At 46.2% G+C, this 15,702-nt stretch overlaps 1 protein-coding gene across 9 annotated transcripts in view; it reads left to right on the top strand.

Annotated features, from left to right (window-relative positions):
• The first annotated feature begins 6,211 nt into the window (after nucleotides 1-6,211).
• sif (guanine nucleotide exchange factor still life) overlaps nucleotides 6,212-15,702 on the top strand; it is a 213,069-nt gene continuing 203,578 nt past the window's right edge. For all 9 annotated transcript variants that reach the window (XM_075695937.1, XM_075695938.1, XM_075695932.1 and 6 more), the window contains exon 1: nucleotides 6,212-6,415. In XM_075695937.1, the coding sequence (XP_075552052.1) occupies nucleotides 6,309-6,415 (107 nt within the window). In that variant the 5' untranslated portion in view covers nucleotides 6,212-6,308. The remainder of the gene's footprint in view (nucleotides 6,416-15,702) is intronic.

Genomic DNA, 15,702 nt, shown 5'->3' with positions numbered 1-15,702 from the left:
AACAGCGATGTCTTGATGACGAAAGCGATGTGTATGTTCAGCCTGGATAACCTCCCTGGCTTTCCCTTATGACTTCTTTTTTTATCTTTCTCTCTATTGTGGATTAACAACTTGTGATGAGAGAGGTGTACGCACATAAACGTGCGACACATATTTAGACCCACCTAATGGTTGCATACGTACCTCTCGGGTCCCAGTGACACATAACCGTTCTGGGTGATTGGACAAGAGACAGAGAGAGAGAGAGAGAGAGAGTGCAAAGGAGGGAAAGGTAGGGAGGTCAACCAGACGGGCGTGTGGTCTGCTACCCTACACGGGGCCTAAGGGCAACCTGGAATAGAATGATGGAAAGAGCGAGATGGACGCATGCTATGGTAGATGCACACGAGGACTGTAAACGGTGAAGACAAAGAATGCTTCGTTTGAAAAGGGAGAAGCAAGACGGGGCAGCTTCTGTCTTGTATCCACTTTAAAGCAATGCTCATTTCTATTGAACCAACAGAGGGAGCGCCCGAGTAAAGAAAAAAAAGATAGATAGATAGATAGATAGATAGATAGATAGATAGATAGATAGATAGATAGATAGATAGATAGATAGATAGATAGATAGATAGAAACGAAATTACCTTGGTTGTGCCGATCCACGTGGCATTTGCACATTTTTAAATCTTGGTTCATGGTAATTGGGACACCCTGTAGATATTTCGGAGATAGATAGATAGATAGATAGATAGATAGATAGATAGATAGATAGATAGATAGATAGATAGATAGATAGATAGATAGATAGATAGATAGAATCATAACAATAAAAACAAAACAAGTGAAACAACGCACTTGATTGCAGCAGAGGGTTACGCGAGGTGAAGAAACCGACAAGGCTACGTATTTAAGGTCCACTACGGTAACGCAGTGCTGACGTAACAGAGACTTCCGGGACGTGCCTTTGTGCTGCAATATACTTGTTAATTTTCATTCAACTCGTGATTTCAGAGCTCTCCGGTTGCAACCTTAAGGTTGTGTTACGCGACCTTTGTGATCCTTCTCTGCATAGCTCTCCGAAACGGTCGTTGGAATGTGCTATTAATGAAGCTATAGTCACAGCCGTACAAAGCCAACGGGCAACGCAGCCATGGAGACATGGGGTAAATTAACTGCTATTTTCCATCGAAATGTGGAAATAAGCAGGATAAGGAAGACGAAACTGGACGAGAAGACAATTTGCCGCAGGTGGGATTCGAACCTGCGGAGCTACCGCGCTGACCATCCTCCCGTACGCTTTCTTGAGTATTTGCGTAGATGTCCAAGATCTGGCGGCCGTGGGAGACAACGTCGCCAACAATAAACAAGACAACAATAAATTCTCGTATACTACTTTGTGGCATCGAGGCTGTGAGTGACTGAATGAGTGAGAACGTTATTGAGCTCTAATAATTGTGTTCTCCTGCGGCTGGGGCGGGTCCTTCAGGGGAGTCTTCCTCCTTGTTAAGAAAAAAAATTCGACAATGATGAGAACAGGGGCGTGATATCGTTTCGTTTGGCTTCGAGATGGGAGCGACCGTATCCGCCAACTTCCTCGCCGTGGGGAACGGAAGCGAAGATGCGATTAGGTGCGAGAAAATGCGGTATCGGGCATTCGATCGCCTCTCGCGAGGTGGCGCGAGCCGCTGGAGCTGGCTTGAGGAACGCCGAGAGAAGAAGAAGAAAAAGAAGGGGGACGCCGCGCGGGCACAGAACAGACAAGCGTCCGTGGAAAGGAAAACATCTTGACGGTCCTCGTTTGAGCGCGGGCCATGCCTCTATGTTTTCTGGCCCGCCCCTCTATATTCCCTGTCCCCCGTTCACCCCCTCCCGTTCGTTCGCTCGTTGTCGGGGCGTTATTTACTCGTTTGAGCGAGCGCATTATAAGGGAATGACCGGGACATTGTCGCCTACAGCTTCCTTTGTCTTTTCCTCTTTTTTCTTTTTTTGTCACGTGGGATGACAGGCGTGCTTGACAGAAACGAAACGCGAAGGCTGTTCCCGCGTTGGCCGGCTGCTGCATTGTCGATGTCCAAGTCCCATTATCGTGCGCCCAGAGAGAGCCCTTGGAGCGCTTTTGCTTTGTAGCGGTAGCTACAGCTCCTGAGTGTGCTTACTGCCTCAATGCGACTTTCGTAAGGTTCGTTCGGTAGGTGTCGCTGTTATATTTATCGCCGTCTTGTTTCCGTGCCAGATAAGTTCTGAGAGAAAAAAAGAATTGAGCTATATCTGTCTCCCACCCTCTACCCTTTTGCAAACTCTGTGACGTCACTGCGAGCGCCCCTCCCATCGGCCGCACCTTCGAAGCGGGCGCTGGTTGGCAAAAAAAAAAAAAAAAAAAAAAAAACAGAGGTCATTCCACTGTGTGAAGGTCGATGACCAGCGAAGCTGTTTAGCACACGAAACAGAGCTGACAAAATTTTGAACAAAGGTACGAACATATTTATTATCCTGATCGCTTGTCATCGCGAAGGTAGGTATGCACACACATTCTCGTATCACCTGTGTTAATAAATAAGTCCGTCACGTAAGACAATTAATTGCCCATATACCCCCTTAAGCAATCGTCATACCACCGTTAAAGAAAAAACAAAAACGGTGTCGCGACGGTAGGTATGCACACACAATTTCGTATCACCTCTGTTAATAAATAAGCCCGTCACGTAAGACAATTAACGGCTCATATGCCCCCTTAAGCAATCGTCCATACCACCGTTAAAAGAAAAAAAAAAAAAAAACGCGGTCTCCCCATCACGACGACAAAGGAGAAACGAAATTCTACGCTGGAATGAGAGCGGCAGCGGAGCCAGATATAGATCACAATGCTCGAGCCCTTGTTGAGGATGGTAGTTGTTGTTGTTGCTGCTGGCGATTATGATGTTGTTGTTGTTGATGATGACGGCGATAGATTCCTCTTGTCAATGAATGGCTCATACCCCCTTAAGCAATGAGCGGCAACGGAGCCAGCTGTGGAAGGAGACGACGACGATGAACGCGTGAGAACTGGTACGAGCGCGTTCGTGCGGTTGCGCCAACGAGCTAGTTCGCGGGTTGCCCGCGGACGGAAGACGATGGAACTGCCCTAGCCATATACAGCTTCGCTGTGACACCGTTCTCACGTCCTGTTCTCTCTGCGTAAGAGCGCTGCTTGTATATCAACTACCGCGATCGTAATTCCGGCATCTTGCTAGCTTTCTCTCTTTTTTTTTTTTTTTTAAGTGACAGCGTCTACGAACTGTTCTTGGAAAGGGTATATTCGTCCCCGTTTTACCGGCGCAACAACGTAGCGTCGTCGCCAAGTGCACGGTTCCCTTAAGTAAGCATGTAGTCATTTCGTAAGAACGTGCCTCTTCCGTATATCAAACAGGCACGAAAACTTGTTACTCTTAGAAAGGGAACATTAGAAAGGGCACACTTTACCACGCCACAACAAACGAGGCACACTTTCATGGGAAAGTCGATATTCTTCATTGCACAATCCCTCACAGACCAGCACGGCTTGACGTTCCCTAGTAAAAAAGGCCGGCGTCACCATATTTTAGGGCGTACCTCTTAGGCGCCCGTTCCTGCCGCGGGCGTTGACGGCGTCAGTGGTGTAACAGAGCGAACGAGCACAGCGAAAGATGAAAGAGCGAACGTGGAGCGGGCGCTGAAAGACGCGAGCCGCGGACGGCGGAGAACGGTGGTCCCCCATGCCTTGTATCAATATATCGCAATCTAAAGCGGTCGCATAGTGCGTCTGCGCATATATGCTGTATTTCAGATGGACGCACAGACGAGTCTTAGCCGAGGATGAAGTCCCGGCTGACGGCTGTCATCGGAGGATCATCCAGGCCCATTTGCGGCAACACTGTAGCTGCGCTGCTCTGCACGAAAAATTTAAAAGTAGAGATACCGTGCAGGTGTGTGCGGAGCAGTTGCCACTCCTTGTGGAATAACGGTGTCGAAGAGAGAGAGAGAGAGAGGGCGGGAGGGCACTTGCTTTTATTGAACGCTGGAGAGACGTTTGCCTGGCTGACATCCCGACATGCTACTCAAGGTGTTGGAGGAGAGCTCTATGATATACACAGCGATGATACACATGTGCATTCACAGACATGCAGACACACTGAACTGCCCATAGTAAGGTCGCCATTGCGGCCCGACGTTCTCAAAAATATTCGGTGGCGATTTAGTTGCGCCCATTGCGCAAGCAGTGTTTCTCCACGCGCCAAGAATCCAATCTACGGACCAAGTTGCTATCGAGAACTGTGATACAAATGCAAAGCAGACTTCGGAGATTTTCTGTCTGATGAATGTCGACTGTAGCGGCGTTGATGAGTTTTTGAGTTTGTTAGGTGAAAAAAAAATAATAATAAACCGCGTTTGAGTTTTTTGCCTAACACAAGTTTACGACATAAACGCCGGGAGCTTTAAAACGGCAGGCGATTTCATGCAGTAGAGCGTGCTTGAGATAGGTATGAATAGTATAATTCTTGATATTCTTTCCATTCGATGCCTTTAGTGTGGGATTTAAGTGGTTGTCAGCAGTCGCCGCTTCGGCGCGCCTCATAACCAACTTCAATCAATCAATCAATCAATCAATCAATCAATCAATCAATCAATCAATCAATCAATCAATCAATCAATCAATCAATCAATCAATCAATCAATCAATCAATCAATCAATCAGTACAAACGATGAGGTTCCATGATCACGCCTTTTTGCGTGCTTGCGAGTAACACAATTGCCTGTGTATGCAGCCAGGCTGGAATTGCCTTTGTTCGGCCACTGTTGACTTTCTTTCCTGTCTTATACATTTCGCATTCGAGGCATATGTCACTTTTCATACACATTCTGGGAAATTACCGCAATTCACAGAGGATTCAATGTAAAGAATGTCTATGCAGATGACAGATTCTTCACAAATTGGTGAAAACGAAGTGTTCACGTTTGCTGAATTGGATTGAAACCTCATGTTCTTAAAAAAAAGATATGCGTAATTGTGATAACGTGCTGATAACCTTGATAAAAGTTGTAAGTGCGGGCGTTGCTTTGTCTCGATATTTACACTCTTTATCCTTTCTTTCATTTTTAGCAGAGTATTGTGGATTCAATTTAGACGTAGTGTTTCATGTCGCCACATGTATGCATGATGTTGCAGTGAGTTAACTACACGTGATGATGTTTTCTGTGAGCCTAATGTTCCTCTAAACTGTTTTAATCTGATGACGTACTCATTAGATCGATAACACTTGTAAAGGATGCAGATGCTTTGTCTCTGTACTGAAATTCTTTTTTTTATGCTTAGTTGAGTTTTTTGCTTTCAAGTTAACATTGCATTTCGTGTCAGTCAGGTATATGCATGGGTTTGTGATAAGATTTAGGCTTGATGTTGTTAAGGTGTTTTTTGTGGTTTGTCCAAAAGTAGAAACTTTCGCATCGGCGCATTCGTTGTTCTTGTGTTTCTTTTGCACAATTGTCATTTTTTAAAAAATTGTCTTTAGAGTGTAGTAGTTCTTTCAAATACTCGTGTCCAATATCAGAAACTGCTGAATATGCTGTTTCTTCTTTATGCTTTCTTTAAGTTCGCTTTACTGCCCATAAACAATTGCGCAGTACTTTATTGTGGCAATACGTTTATTTCTGCTCATTACAGGAAAAAAATGTCACCCACCCGAGTCAAGCACGAAGCTGTATAGGAAACTTGTACATGTTCCCGAGAAAAAATGCTCCACAACATCCAACCGACATAAGCTTTGGGCTGCTCATATGGATGACATTTTGTTTATTTAACGAACATTTCTCCGTTTCGCGGATTTCGCACAAATGATCAGCCACTTCATCTGATGTTGTTGCATTTCTTTATTCGCCAAACGAAGTATTAGTTTGCGGAGAAAAGTAAGGACAACATTGGTTTCCCAACCTTACTAACCACGCCCACATGAATTGTTTTCACTGACCTTTTAAGACGTGCGCCGAAACGCGCGTCTCGAAACGTCCCCCCGTGTTTATTGAAGGAGTTCCTGCGAAAATTGAGTTGTGCCGAGCCTATCGAACGATGAGCCGCGAGGCGAAGCGGACGCGACTCTCACCGTGCTCTTCTCCTGTGCTCTTCTCTTGACCGCTCTGCAGAGAAGCCCTGCGGCGCAGCCGACCGCAGCGCAGCGCAGGGTCGGCGGGAGGCGGCGGCGGCGGCGACGAAGGAGGCGGAGGAGGCCCGCGGCGCGGCGGCGGCAGCAGGAGGAGGAGAGGAGGCCGCTGCTGCTGAGGAGGAGGAGGAGGACGACGACGGGGAAGGGGTGCCATGGGCAACAAGCTGAGCTGCTCGTGCGCGCCGCTCGTCCGCAAGGGCTACCGCTACGAGGACACGCCCTGGCAGAACACGCGCCGCAGGGACGGACACCTGCTGCGGTGAGCGACCGACAGGGGGCGCCTCGGCCCTCTCTTTTATTATTATTTTTTTTTGTTCTCTCGCTTCTTCCGTTCTTTTTGTCTCGCCCTCCCTCGACTTCCCTCCTTTGTTTCCTCTCCCCTCACGTGGAGACGAAATGAGTGATCTCGAATTATGAAGCGATCCAGGATTTGAGCGAAAGCTCTTTTTTTTTTCTGATCGATGATGGCCGGGATGCAAATAATGTGACTGGCCGTTGTCATAAAACGGCGAACGGGTTATTTAAACGATGAAATAATAGGAAAGCGTACCTTTCGGCTTGTTCACCGGAGTCTTACTATAAAAAGATTTTTTTTTTAAAAGAAACGTCTTTTTATGCATTAAAATACGAGCGCATTTCGTCGCGCAATTCAAGAACGCTTTCCCCGAACCTTGTATTCTCTACAGAATTTGTTCTAAGTGGATATGGCTCGCGAACTCTCCGGCTGCAATTTATAGATTGCAATATGTGCCCTTAAGTGATAAGTTTGAGTATCTTATTCGTGGAATTTTTGTTGCTTAGTTCACGACGAGTTTCGATTTCTAATGCAAGTGATGTCAACTGATCTCTGCTACTCAACTGATCAGGCACTGAGAGTAAAATTGTGCCATCTCGAATAAATAAGCGTGCTGTTAAAATTAAAGTTGAACGCCCCGTATAACTTGTTTGCAGTTACCCTGAAAACTAGCTAGTTTAGTCCTTTTTGACTTGTATAGTTTCCTTTATAGCCTGTGCGCTTAACGGGGCCGTTGTGGTATCAAAATGTTAGGAAAGCGCGATGGGACAACGTCGCTATTCACTCGCCCTTGTCTCTTCGCGCTTTCCTATCCACGTCATCTGGCCCTGCTTTCAATTTTGCTTGGAAACGGACCGCTTTCTGGAAGGCATATTTTTTGAAATGAATGAAATGATGCGCACTTGTCGTGGTGAATAACCTTCCTATGACGTCAGTGAAGCAAAAGAGATTTAGTCTCGATTCGAATTTCAATTTTTGCAAAGAGGTCTCGTGGAGCTAATTTCAGCGAGTGAAGAGTTTCACCAAGGAAGAAGTTGAATAGGCTTGGAAGCCTAAAGTTTTGTCTTATCTTCAACAACGCCTGAGCCGATCTATTTTTATCATGGAGTGTTCAACGCTGTCCTCTCTAACCGATCGCTGTTTCTTGTTCTTCGTTGTTTTTCGACAAGACTTCAGCAGTTTAAGATATCATTCATTGCTGTATTTACAGTAAAACCACAATTGCTTCGTTATGCCCAGTATTGCGTGTACTGTAATATGAATATCTATGACGATTTCAAAGGCAATTTCCCTTATTGTTATCATATTTATTTCGTTATACCCAGCTTAGTTATAACGAAGTCTGACTGTATTTCGTTCCGCAAGAAACTCATTGCGAAAAAAAAAATTATTACATGTACAGCAGCGTTAAAGAAAAGGCCGATGCTCTCCGTTAGCGGTCATCATACTCAACAAAAGCACGACCTTAGAGAAAAGTCTTTTCTACGCTTGTGCATTGAAGTTTTTCCTTAATCATTAATTCGCCAACCGGGTGTTTTTTATAATCTAGTGTCCCTGCGTAAGCTGTTCTCCGAGTTTCATTACGCATGATTTTGCGCTAGGAAGCTGCTTCTCGAAATACCCAAATTTAGAAAGGCAAAAAAAAAAAAAAAAAAAGGAAAGAGGTCTGGGAAAGCAATTAACGTCTCTAAGACAAAAGAATAAAAAAAGCAAAAGTTGTCGAAACTGTTCGGGCAGAGCTAGCGTTCATGAGAAGAATTGACTCAGCACACATGAGATACGCGTAAAGTTTTTTGTACTGCCATCAAAGTAACGTTCGTACTCTTCTTCATCACGCCTGTTGAGTGTTGTAGAGTTTGTGAGGGTGTACAGTATTGCCAGCGTTTTAATTAAACCTCCAGTTGGTATCTTGCTACTGATTATGGCACGAACGCGTGTAAACTGTATGTTTAACTTATACGTTAGCTTAGATAGGCAGTGTTTTTCGTTTTATTCTGGGAACGTTGCAGTGTTTCAATTATAGTACACCTAGAACCAGCTACGTGTTCTCTCTAACACTGTACCGAGCTGTACGCACTGCGCCAACATCAAAGGGAATATTTGATCTGGGTTCAAACATCGATTTCCGGGCACATTACGCATAGACAGCGCATCGAATAACAATTTCTGTTTACCGAATTCACGTCGACCATTTTCACTTGCCAAGGTGTTAGGACCACGACTACCAAGGGGCAGTTCAACGCTAGGGCGTGTGCAAGCACTTTACTGATTATTTGAAGACACTCGCTTATTATGGGCTGAATAATGACTCCGCAGCATCGCGTTTAATTGTGTCTCATTCGTGTGGCTGTGTGAAACATGCTTGTGTATCTGAAACATCCGCGCTCTTTGTTTTAAATGAAACTTTTCGAGGGAGACTTCCAGCCTTAATGTCGCTACATTTTCATCTATTTTATTTAGGTATTGAATATTGTAAGAATTTATTTATTCGTCATTATTTTTTTACTATAATTATGTCCAAGCGGGAGGACGCAGCCGTCGCCATAACATGGCGAGAACTCTATTATCTTCTCAGAAATAAGAATTAAAAAAAAAAAAGATCCCGTAACCGTGGACTTGTTTATTGCCTGACTGCTAGATGTATATTTCTTGTTTTGAATAATTTTACCAATGGAGCCACTTTTTACTGTTACGGTGGAACAAAATTATAAATATCCCGATTGGTACGATATTCAGGTTTTATTTATTTATTTATTTATTTATTCTTATTGCATAAACAAGGATGCATTACACGTAACGTGAGAGGCCAATATATGCAAAATATCGCCACCGCAGGCTGCGAAACGATTGCATAGACATATTAGCTGCGAGACCACCCTCGCCATTTCCCTTGCCCACCAGCGCACTAACAATAGAACAAACACACTTTTCTGTGCCGGCAAAGTTGTAGGAGCCACCATTTTTACGGCTTCACCGTAATCGTAATCATAATTACTTTCTTGTTTTCTTCTTCTGTTATTGTTGTTGCCTAGCATTCCGTGATGATGTTTAATCGAAAGCTGTATGGCTGCTCCCTGGAGGCGCGCTGACATTATTTCTTTGCCAGCGGCGAGCGCCTTTTCTAAATATTGGCTGCATTAATGAATCCCTGAGTTACTTCGCGTGTTTTATAGGCATACGCAAACGTTCTTGAGGAGCAACGCATTCATAGTTGGGAAGCCTTACTATTTGCTCGTGAATGGGCGGGCGGACTGAATGGCCGAGATAACGTCCTCATTTCGGTAATAAAAGCTGACTCCTTTAGAAATTGAACTCCAATAAATGCCTTTGATTTGACTTCATTTTATAATACCATGTGACATTTCTTATATTCTTTAGCTGGTCAGCGATGAATGGATCAAAATACTATTGCGAGTCTTAGTAGGTTACGCCATAAATGAATTAGCGAGTGAATCGAACTTTAATTTGGAGAAGAGATAAAAAGAAGCGCAGTAAGGAAAGGACACTACGAATTAGTGAAACACAATAACAAATAATTTAGTTCAGATTACGATTGGGCTTGCGTATTCGTTCGCAATATTCGCTTACTAGGTTCTGCGCTGCATCAGACGCGTGCCGGCAGCTCAACGCTACAGCTGTGCACTCGATTTACCACCGTCATTTTCAATCAAAAATTATTCTGTACAGCTATATTTTTCGGCCGCTCCGATCTGTGCTTACCGGTACGTGTGTTCACACAAAACATTTTAGGAAGCGATGGCTTTCGATGAAAAAAAAAAGAAAAGAACCGGACGTTTATAGGCTTGCCTCTTAATATGGGCACTGGTTTTTTGACTGATATTGTTCGTAAAGCGAGTCGTCTATAAGAACGAGTCTTCATGTAAAGCTAAAAACATTTACCAATAAAAAGAAACAAAAAGAAACGCTGTAAAGATTATTTCTGCATTGCACTGCGAATTGCAATTGGAATTTGACAAAATACGACTCGGTAAGTGTGTAACTACGATAGCCGCCGTGTGCGAAAAAATCGCTGTGCAGTTTTAAGGATTTTTCCGCGCGCAATGAGGGCTGTGAGAGCAGGCTTCGCGTTGACGGGTTTCACAACGACGCAGCCTTCACCCAAAGTGAATCCAACCAGAGGGGAGCTCCCTATAGGAATGGTTATAGCTTGTCAAGAAATTATTAAAATTATGGGGTTTGACCAGCCAAAACCAAGATCTGATTAGAGAGAGAGAGAGAGAGAGAGAGAGAGAGAGAGAGAGAGAGAGAGAGAGGAGAGAGAGAGAGAGATAGGTAGGTAGGTAGGTAGGTAGGTAGATAGATAGATAGATAGATAGATAGATAGATAGATAGATAGATAGATAGATAGATAGATAGATAGATAGAGACAGGAAAGGCAGGGAGGTTAACCAGACGCGCGTCCGGTTTGCTACCCTGAACAACGGGAGGGGGTATGGGGATGATGAGAGAGAGAGAGAGAGAGAGCACAGTTTCGCGCACAGTGGAAGGTTCGCACCGAGTCTACACACGGTTCCCAAGACCTGTCGACTTGAGGCAGTTCGAGAGCGCTTTCGTGGCCTTCTGTGCCATCGACGCGAACGGCCAGGGTCCAAGGATCTTCATTACGGAAAATGGTCTAGAGTCCAGCTGGTTCAGCGCTGTCCGGAGAACTTCGCACTCGACGTCGTATTGGGGACAGATACGTAGGATGTGGTCGATCGTTATGAGGCAGACCGTAGTAGGGGGCTCCGGATTGATTTCGAAAAAGTGCGGTTTGAATTGCGCACCCGGTGCTCTGTACACGATCGTTTTCACATTTCTCGCCCATCGAAATGCTGCGGACGCCGCCGCCGCCGTCGGGATCGAACCTGCGACCTCGAACTTACCAGCGCAACTCCATAGCCATTGGGCTAACGCGGCGAGCGCTTGCAGCTTGTCGGCGAACTTAGCACGTAAGAGGAAAAGCTGCCCTCTCTCCACGAACTTTTGTGTCGCGGCGAGGTAAATGGAAAACGCGTACGAGCCCCAGTCTTCTTCGACTCAGACAGTGCGTGTGCTTCGGAGAACACGTGCACACTACCGTAGCCGCCACGCGCCTTCTGCGGCCGTATAGACGCTGGTCAGAGAGAGAGAGAGATAGAAAGAGAGAGAGAGAGCTTTTATCATATAGGGATTGGGTGGTAGTCCTCGCTGGGAGGAATCCTTAGTCCGGCATTCCTGTTAACAGCGCGGTGTCTTCAGTCCGCCGGATGACCTGGCGTTGGGCTTCGAGGCCCGAATCGTACAGCACAGCTTCGTAGGACTTGGCGAGTGAGGTCGTGTCCCTTGCTGGCACAACGTGTGAGGCCTTCTTACAGCCAGCAGCACGCCGCGGCCGTTTCGCCGCCCGAGTGCGGGGGATTTAGGGCTCGCTTACTTATAGAGGAAGTCCTGTCCATGCCGAGGCTGTCCATATTAACGGGACCAGAATACACGGCCTTCTACGGGATCGTGCGCTTCCGCCTTGTTCATTGTTCAGAAAAGGGTGTTTCCGTATTAACGAGGCTCAAATGTATTAAAAAAGTTCGGTGCCCGCCAAAGGTTGCACATGAGCCGAGTCATTCATATTAGCGAGGGTCACAATGAAGAGGCACGACTGTGCATTTCAACAATTGCTTGCGCGCTATCCGTCAGGACAGGGGCCTCCACAACATAAGTTAAGCGTGTTATTTCCGGAATAAGATTAACATTAGCACAGGCGCGCTAACGATTTCCTTTGGAGGAACACGGATTTTCCTATCCTTTCACCCGTTGTTGTTGTCGTTTTTGTTGTCGCCGTGGTAATAGTCGTAGTTGTTACTGTCGTGGTATTACTGACACCGTACCAACACCGCCGCCTCGTGATGACACGCTTGTCTGTCTTAGCGTTCTCACCTCGTCGATGTCCACATAACCCGGTTGGTTGAATCAGCAATGTCAGCAACTTATTCATCAGTAGGTGAAGAAAAAAAATGAGAAGGCAGGTAGGTATCTTTAGGGCAGGCTATTGCAAACGGCAAAACACTACTAACGAGAGAAAGAACAATATGTAGAAGAAGAGGTGAAAATGACACACAACAAAATAATAAAAACGAACTCTGCACACACTGTTATAACACAGGTCACGAGTACTTTGGCAAGTGTAAAAAGAGTGCGTGGTTCGGTAGCGGTTAACATTGCAGCGAAAGGAGGGAGGTGTAGAACGTCGTAATAACATATTCACAGCTATATTATCGTTGGCACGACATGATGATCATCAATCGGCCGGTATCAGGAGCCTCATACAAGGGCAAATGACGACAGTCTTACAGCGACGACATAACTACGAATTTGACGTAGTAGTTCTGCGGAAACCCGCAAGGTGGAGACGGGTGGATGTCTGATTTTCCCTTTGCACGAGGTCGCGGGATCGAATCCCGGCCACAGCGGCCGCATTTCGATGGGGGCGAAATGCGAAAACACCCGTGTTCTTAGATTTAGGAGCACGTTAAAGAACCCCAGGTGGTCGAAATTTCCGGAGTCCTCAACTACGGCGTGCCTCATAATCAGAAAGTGTTTTTGGTACGTAAAACCCATTATTTTTTTTCTGATTTTCCCTTTATTCATAACTACGAATGTACCGCGAAAGACAGCGATATATAAATCTCTGTAGCAGCTGTAGAGTAAAACTGCGAGATCTTTGTAACTCGGTTAAGCCCCCGAAGGAACGCAGAAGCAATAAAACAATAGAGGACGCTTACGCGGGTAATTAAACTTAGTCAGCGCGTAAACCGCGCACTTCCTGCTTGGGTAAATTAGTTGATGAAGCCGGTTCTTCTAGGTGGCTAGACTTTTATTTCTCAGAAGGATAGTGTGTTAATCGCCCTCAAGGGCAGCGCTTGTGGCGAAAAAGGAAGTGCAGTTTCTTGCGTTTTCACGCTATTGTGAACTATTGAACCATAGGTATTGCGCTTTGTGACGTGGACAGCGGAGCCCAGAAGGAGCGATTGCCGGCACTCGTTGGCCATGCTATCACCGCATGCAGCAACGCATTCACCGCCGAGGGTGGCGGTTCGACGCCTCCTAGCCCCACTGGCACTGCTCAGGCTACGCGCATACATACTTGGCTGAACACTGCTCTTCGTCTATTTGGCAAACAACAACAACAACAACAACAACGACGACGACGACGACGACGATACGTGCTCTGTTGGCGACATCAGCTTTTTGCCTCCTTATAACGGCGGGCTTGAGCGGCCGTTATGGGCGTGCCCTCCGCAGCGTAGTCTGCCATTTCTCGTATACATGTAGCGTCGAGTAGGAGAGGGCAGTGAGCTTGAAACTTGCTCGTAACCGAAAGGAAACCAAAATACGAAAGTTCCTGAAGGCGAGATATGGGGCGACCCTCTTCGGAATTTTATCTCCAGGCGTCACCGGCGATTGTCCGGGACGGTAATTAAGGCGCCCGCTGCCTGTTGTCGGCTTTTCGCGACAGATGTACAAACTTCTTTGAGAGACAGCATGTAAGTGGCGTGAAAGTGGTTTCGGATGTTCTCTCGATGCAACCACCTTTGAGTGCAGTTCAGTTACGCTTCTCTTCATAGATAGATAGATAGATAGATAGATAGATAGATAGATAGATAGATAGATAGATAGATAGATAGATAGATAGATAGATAGATAGATAGATAGATAGATAGATAGATAGATAGATAGATAGATAGATAGATAGATAGATAGATGCAGACGAGTTACAGCGAATGGTTGAGGACCTTAACAGAGAGAGTTAAGAGTGGTATTGAAAATTAATATGCAGAAGACAAAGATAATGATAAACAGCCGGGCAAAGGAACAACACTTCAGGATCGCCAGTCGGTCCCTAGAGTATGGGAAGGAGTACGTTCACCTAGGTCAATTAATCACAGGGAACCCTGATAACGAGAAGGAAATTCACAGAAGAATAAAAATGGGTTGGATCGCATACGGCAGACATTTCCAGCTCCTGACTGGAAGCTTACCATTATCATTGAAAAGGAAGGTGTACAATCAGTGCATTTTACCAGTGCTGACAAATGGGGCAGAGACTTGAAGACTGACAAAGAAGCTCGAGAACAAGTTAAGGACCACGCAAAGAGTGATGGAACGAAGATTGCTAGGCATAACGTTAAGAGACAGAAAGAGAGCGGTTTGGGTCAGAGAGCAAAGGGGTATAGACGATATTCTAATTGACTCCAAGAGAAAGAAATGGAGCTGGGCAGGTCATGTAATGCGCCGGTTAGATAACCGTTGGACCATTAGGTTTGAAGAATGGGTACCAGGAGAAGGGAAACGCAATCGAGAGCGACGGATGACAAGGTGGTGCTGTTAGGAACAGCCTGCAGAGGTGCCGACATGCCAAGTTTTCTCAGCCAGCTGCAGCTCCGAGCGTGGCGAGCTTCCCCGAAGCGACCATGGAAGACTTCACCATCTGCCGCGGTGACTCGTTTCGTAGGGACGACGATGTGCCGCGTCAACGCCCCCTCGGCGCCGCTATGACTAAACGCGGTCGGCGGACCAAGCATTGTTCGTGGATTTGCCGTGTCCGCTGTTTGAAGCAGGGGAGCCTCTGGAAGATATTTTGCGCGGCCGTCTCACGGGGCTTAGAAGTCATGGACGGACGCGATGGCCATTGTCTGCGGGGTCAACACTGGGATGAAGAGGCGCCTGCCCGGGCCAAGCACCATGTCTCCAAGAACCCACTCACCTCGGCGTGGTCAGTAAAACCTGTATGGAAGTGTGCGTAACCATCCCCCTAAAAGGCGGGTCGACTACGATGACGTTGGACCCTACGAATTGGCGGTCAACTGCCGTTTTTTCTTCACCTAGGGATCTAGGGAGAACAGAGTGTTTATAAGCAGCTGTTGTGCGGCTGCTGAGTGTGCTTTCTCTCGCAGTCATGCTAGACTGATGCACTGCAACGTCCTTATGTAGATACTGTAAACACACACACACACACACACACACACACACACACACACGCACACACACACACACACACACACACACACACACACACACACACACACACACACACACACACACACACACACACACACACACACACACACACACACACACACACACACACACACACACACACACACACACACACACACACACACACACAAACACACACACACACACACACACACACACAAACACACACACACACACACGCACACACGCACAGGCGTTGTTGAAGCGCTTGTTGATAA

The sequence above is a fragment of the Dermacentor variabilis genome, chromosome 6 (assembly GCF_050947875.1).
Source record: "Dermacentor variabilis isolate Ectoservices chromosome 6, ASM5094787v1, whole genome shotgun sequence".
In the NCBI taxonomy this organism is placed as follows: domain Eukaryota; kingdom Metazoa; phylum Arthropoda; class Arachnida; order Ixodida; family Ixodidae; genus Dermacentor; species Dermacentor variabilis.
This window is presented reverse-complemented; position numbering and strand designations above follow the sequence as displayed.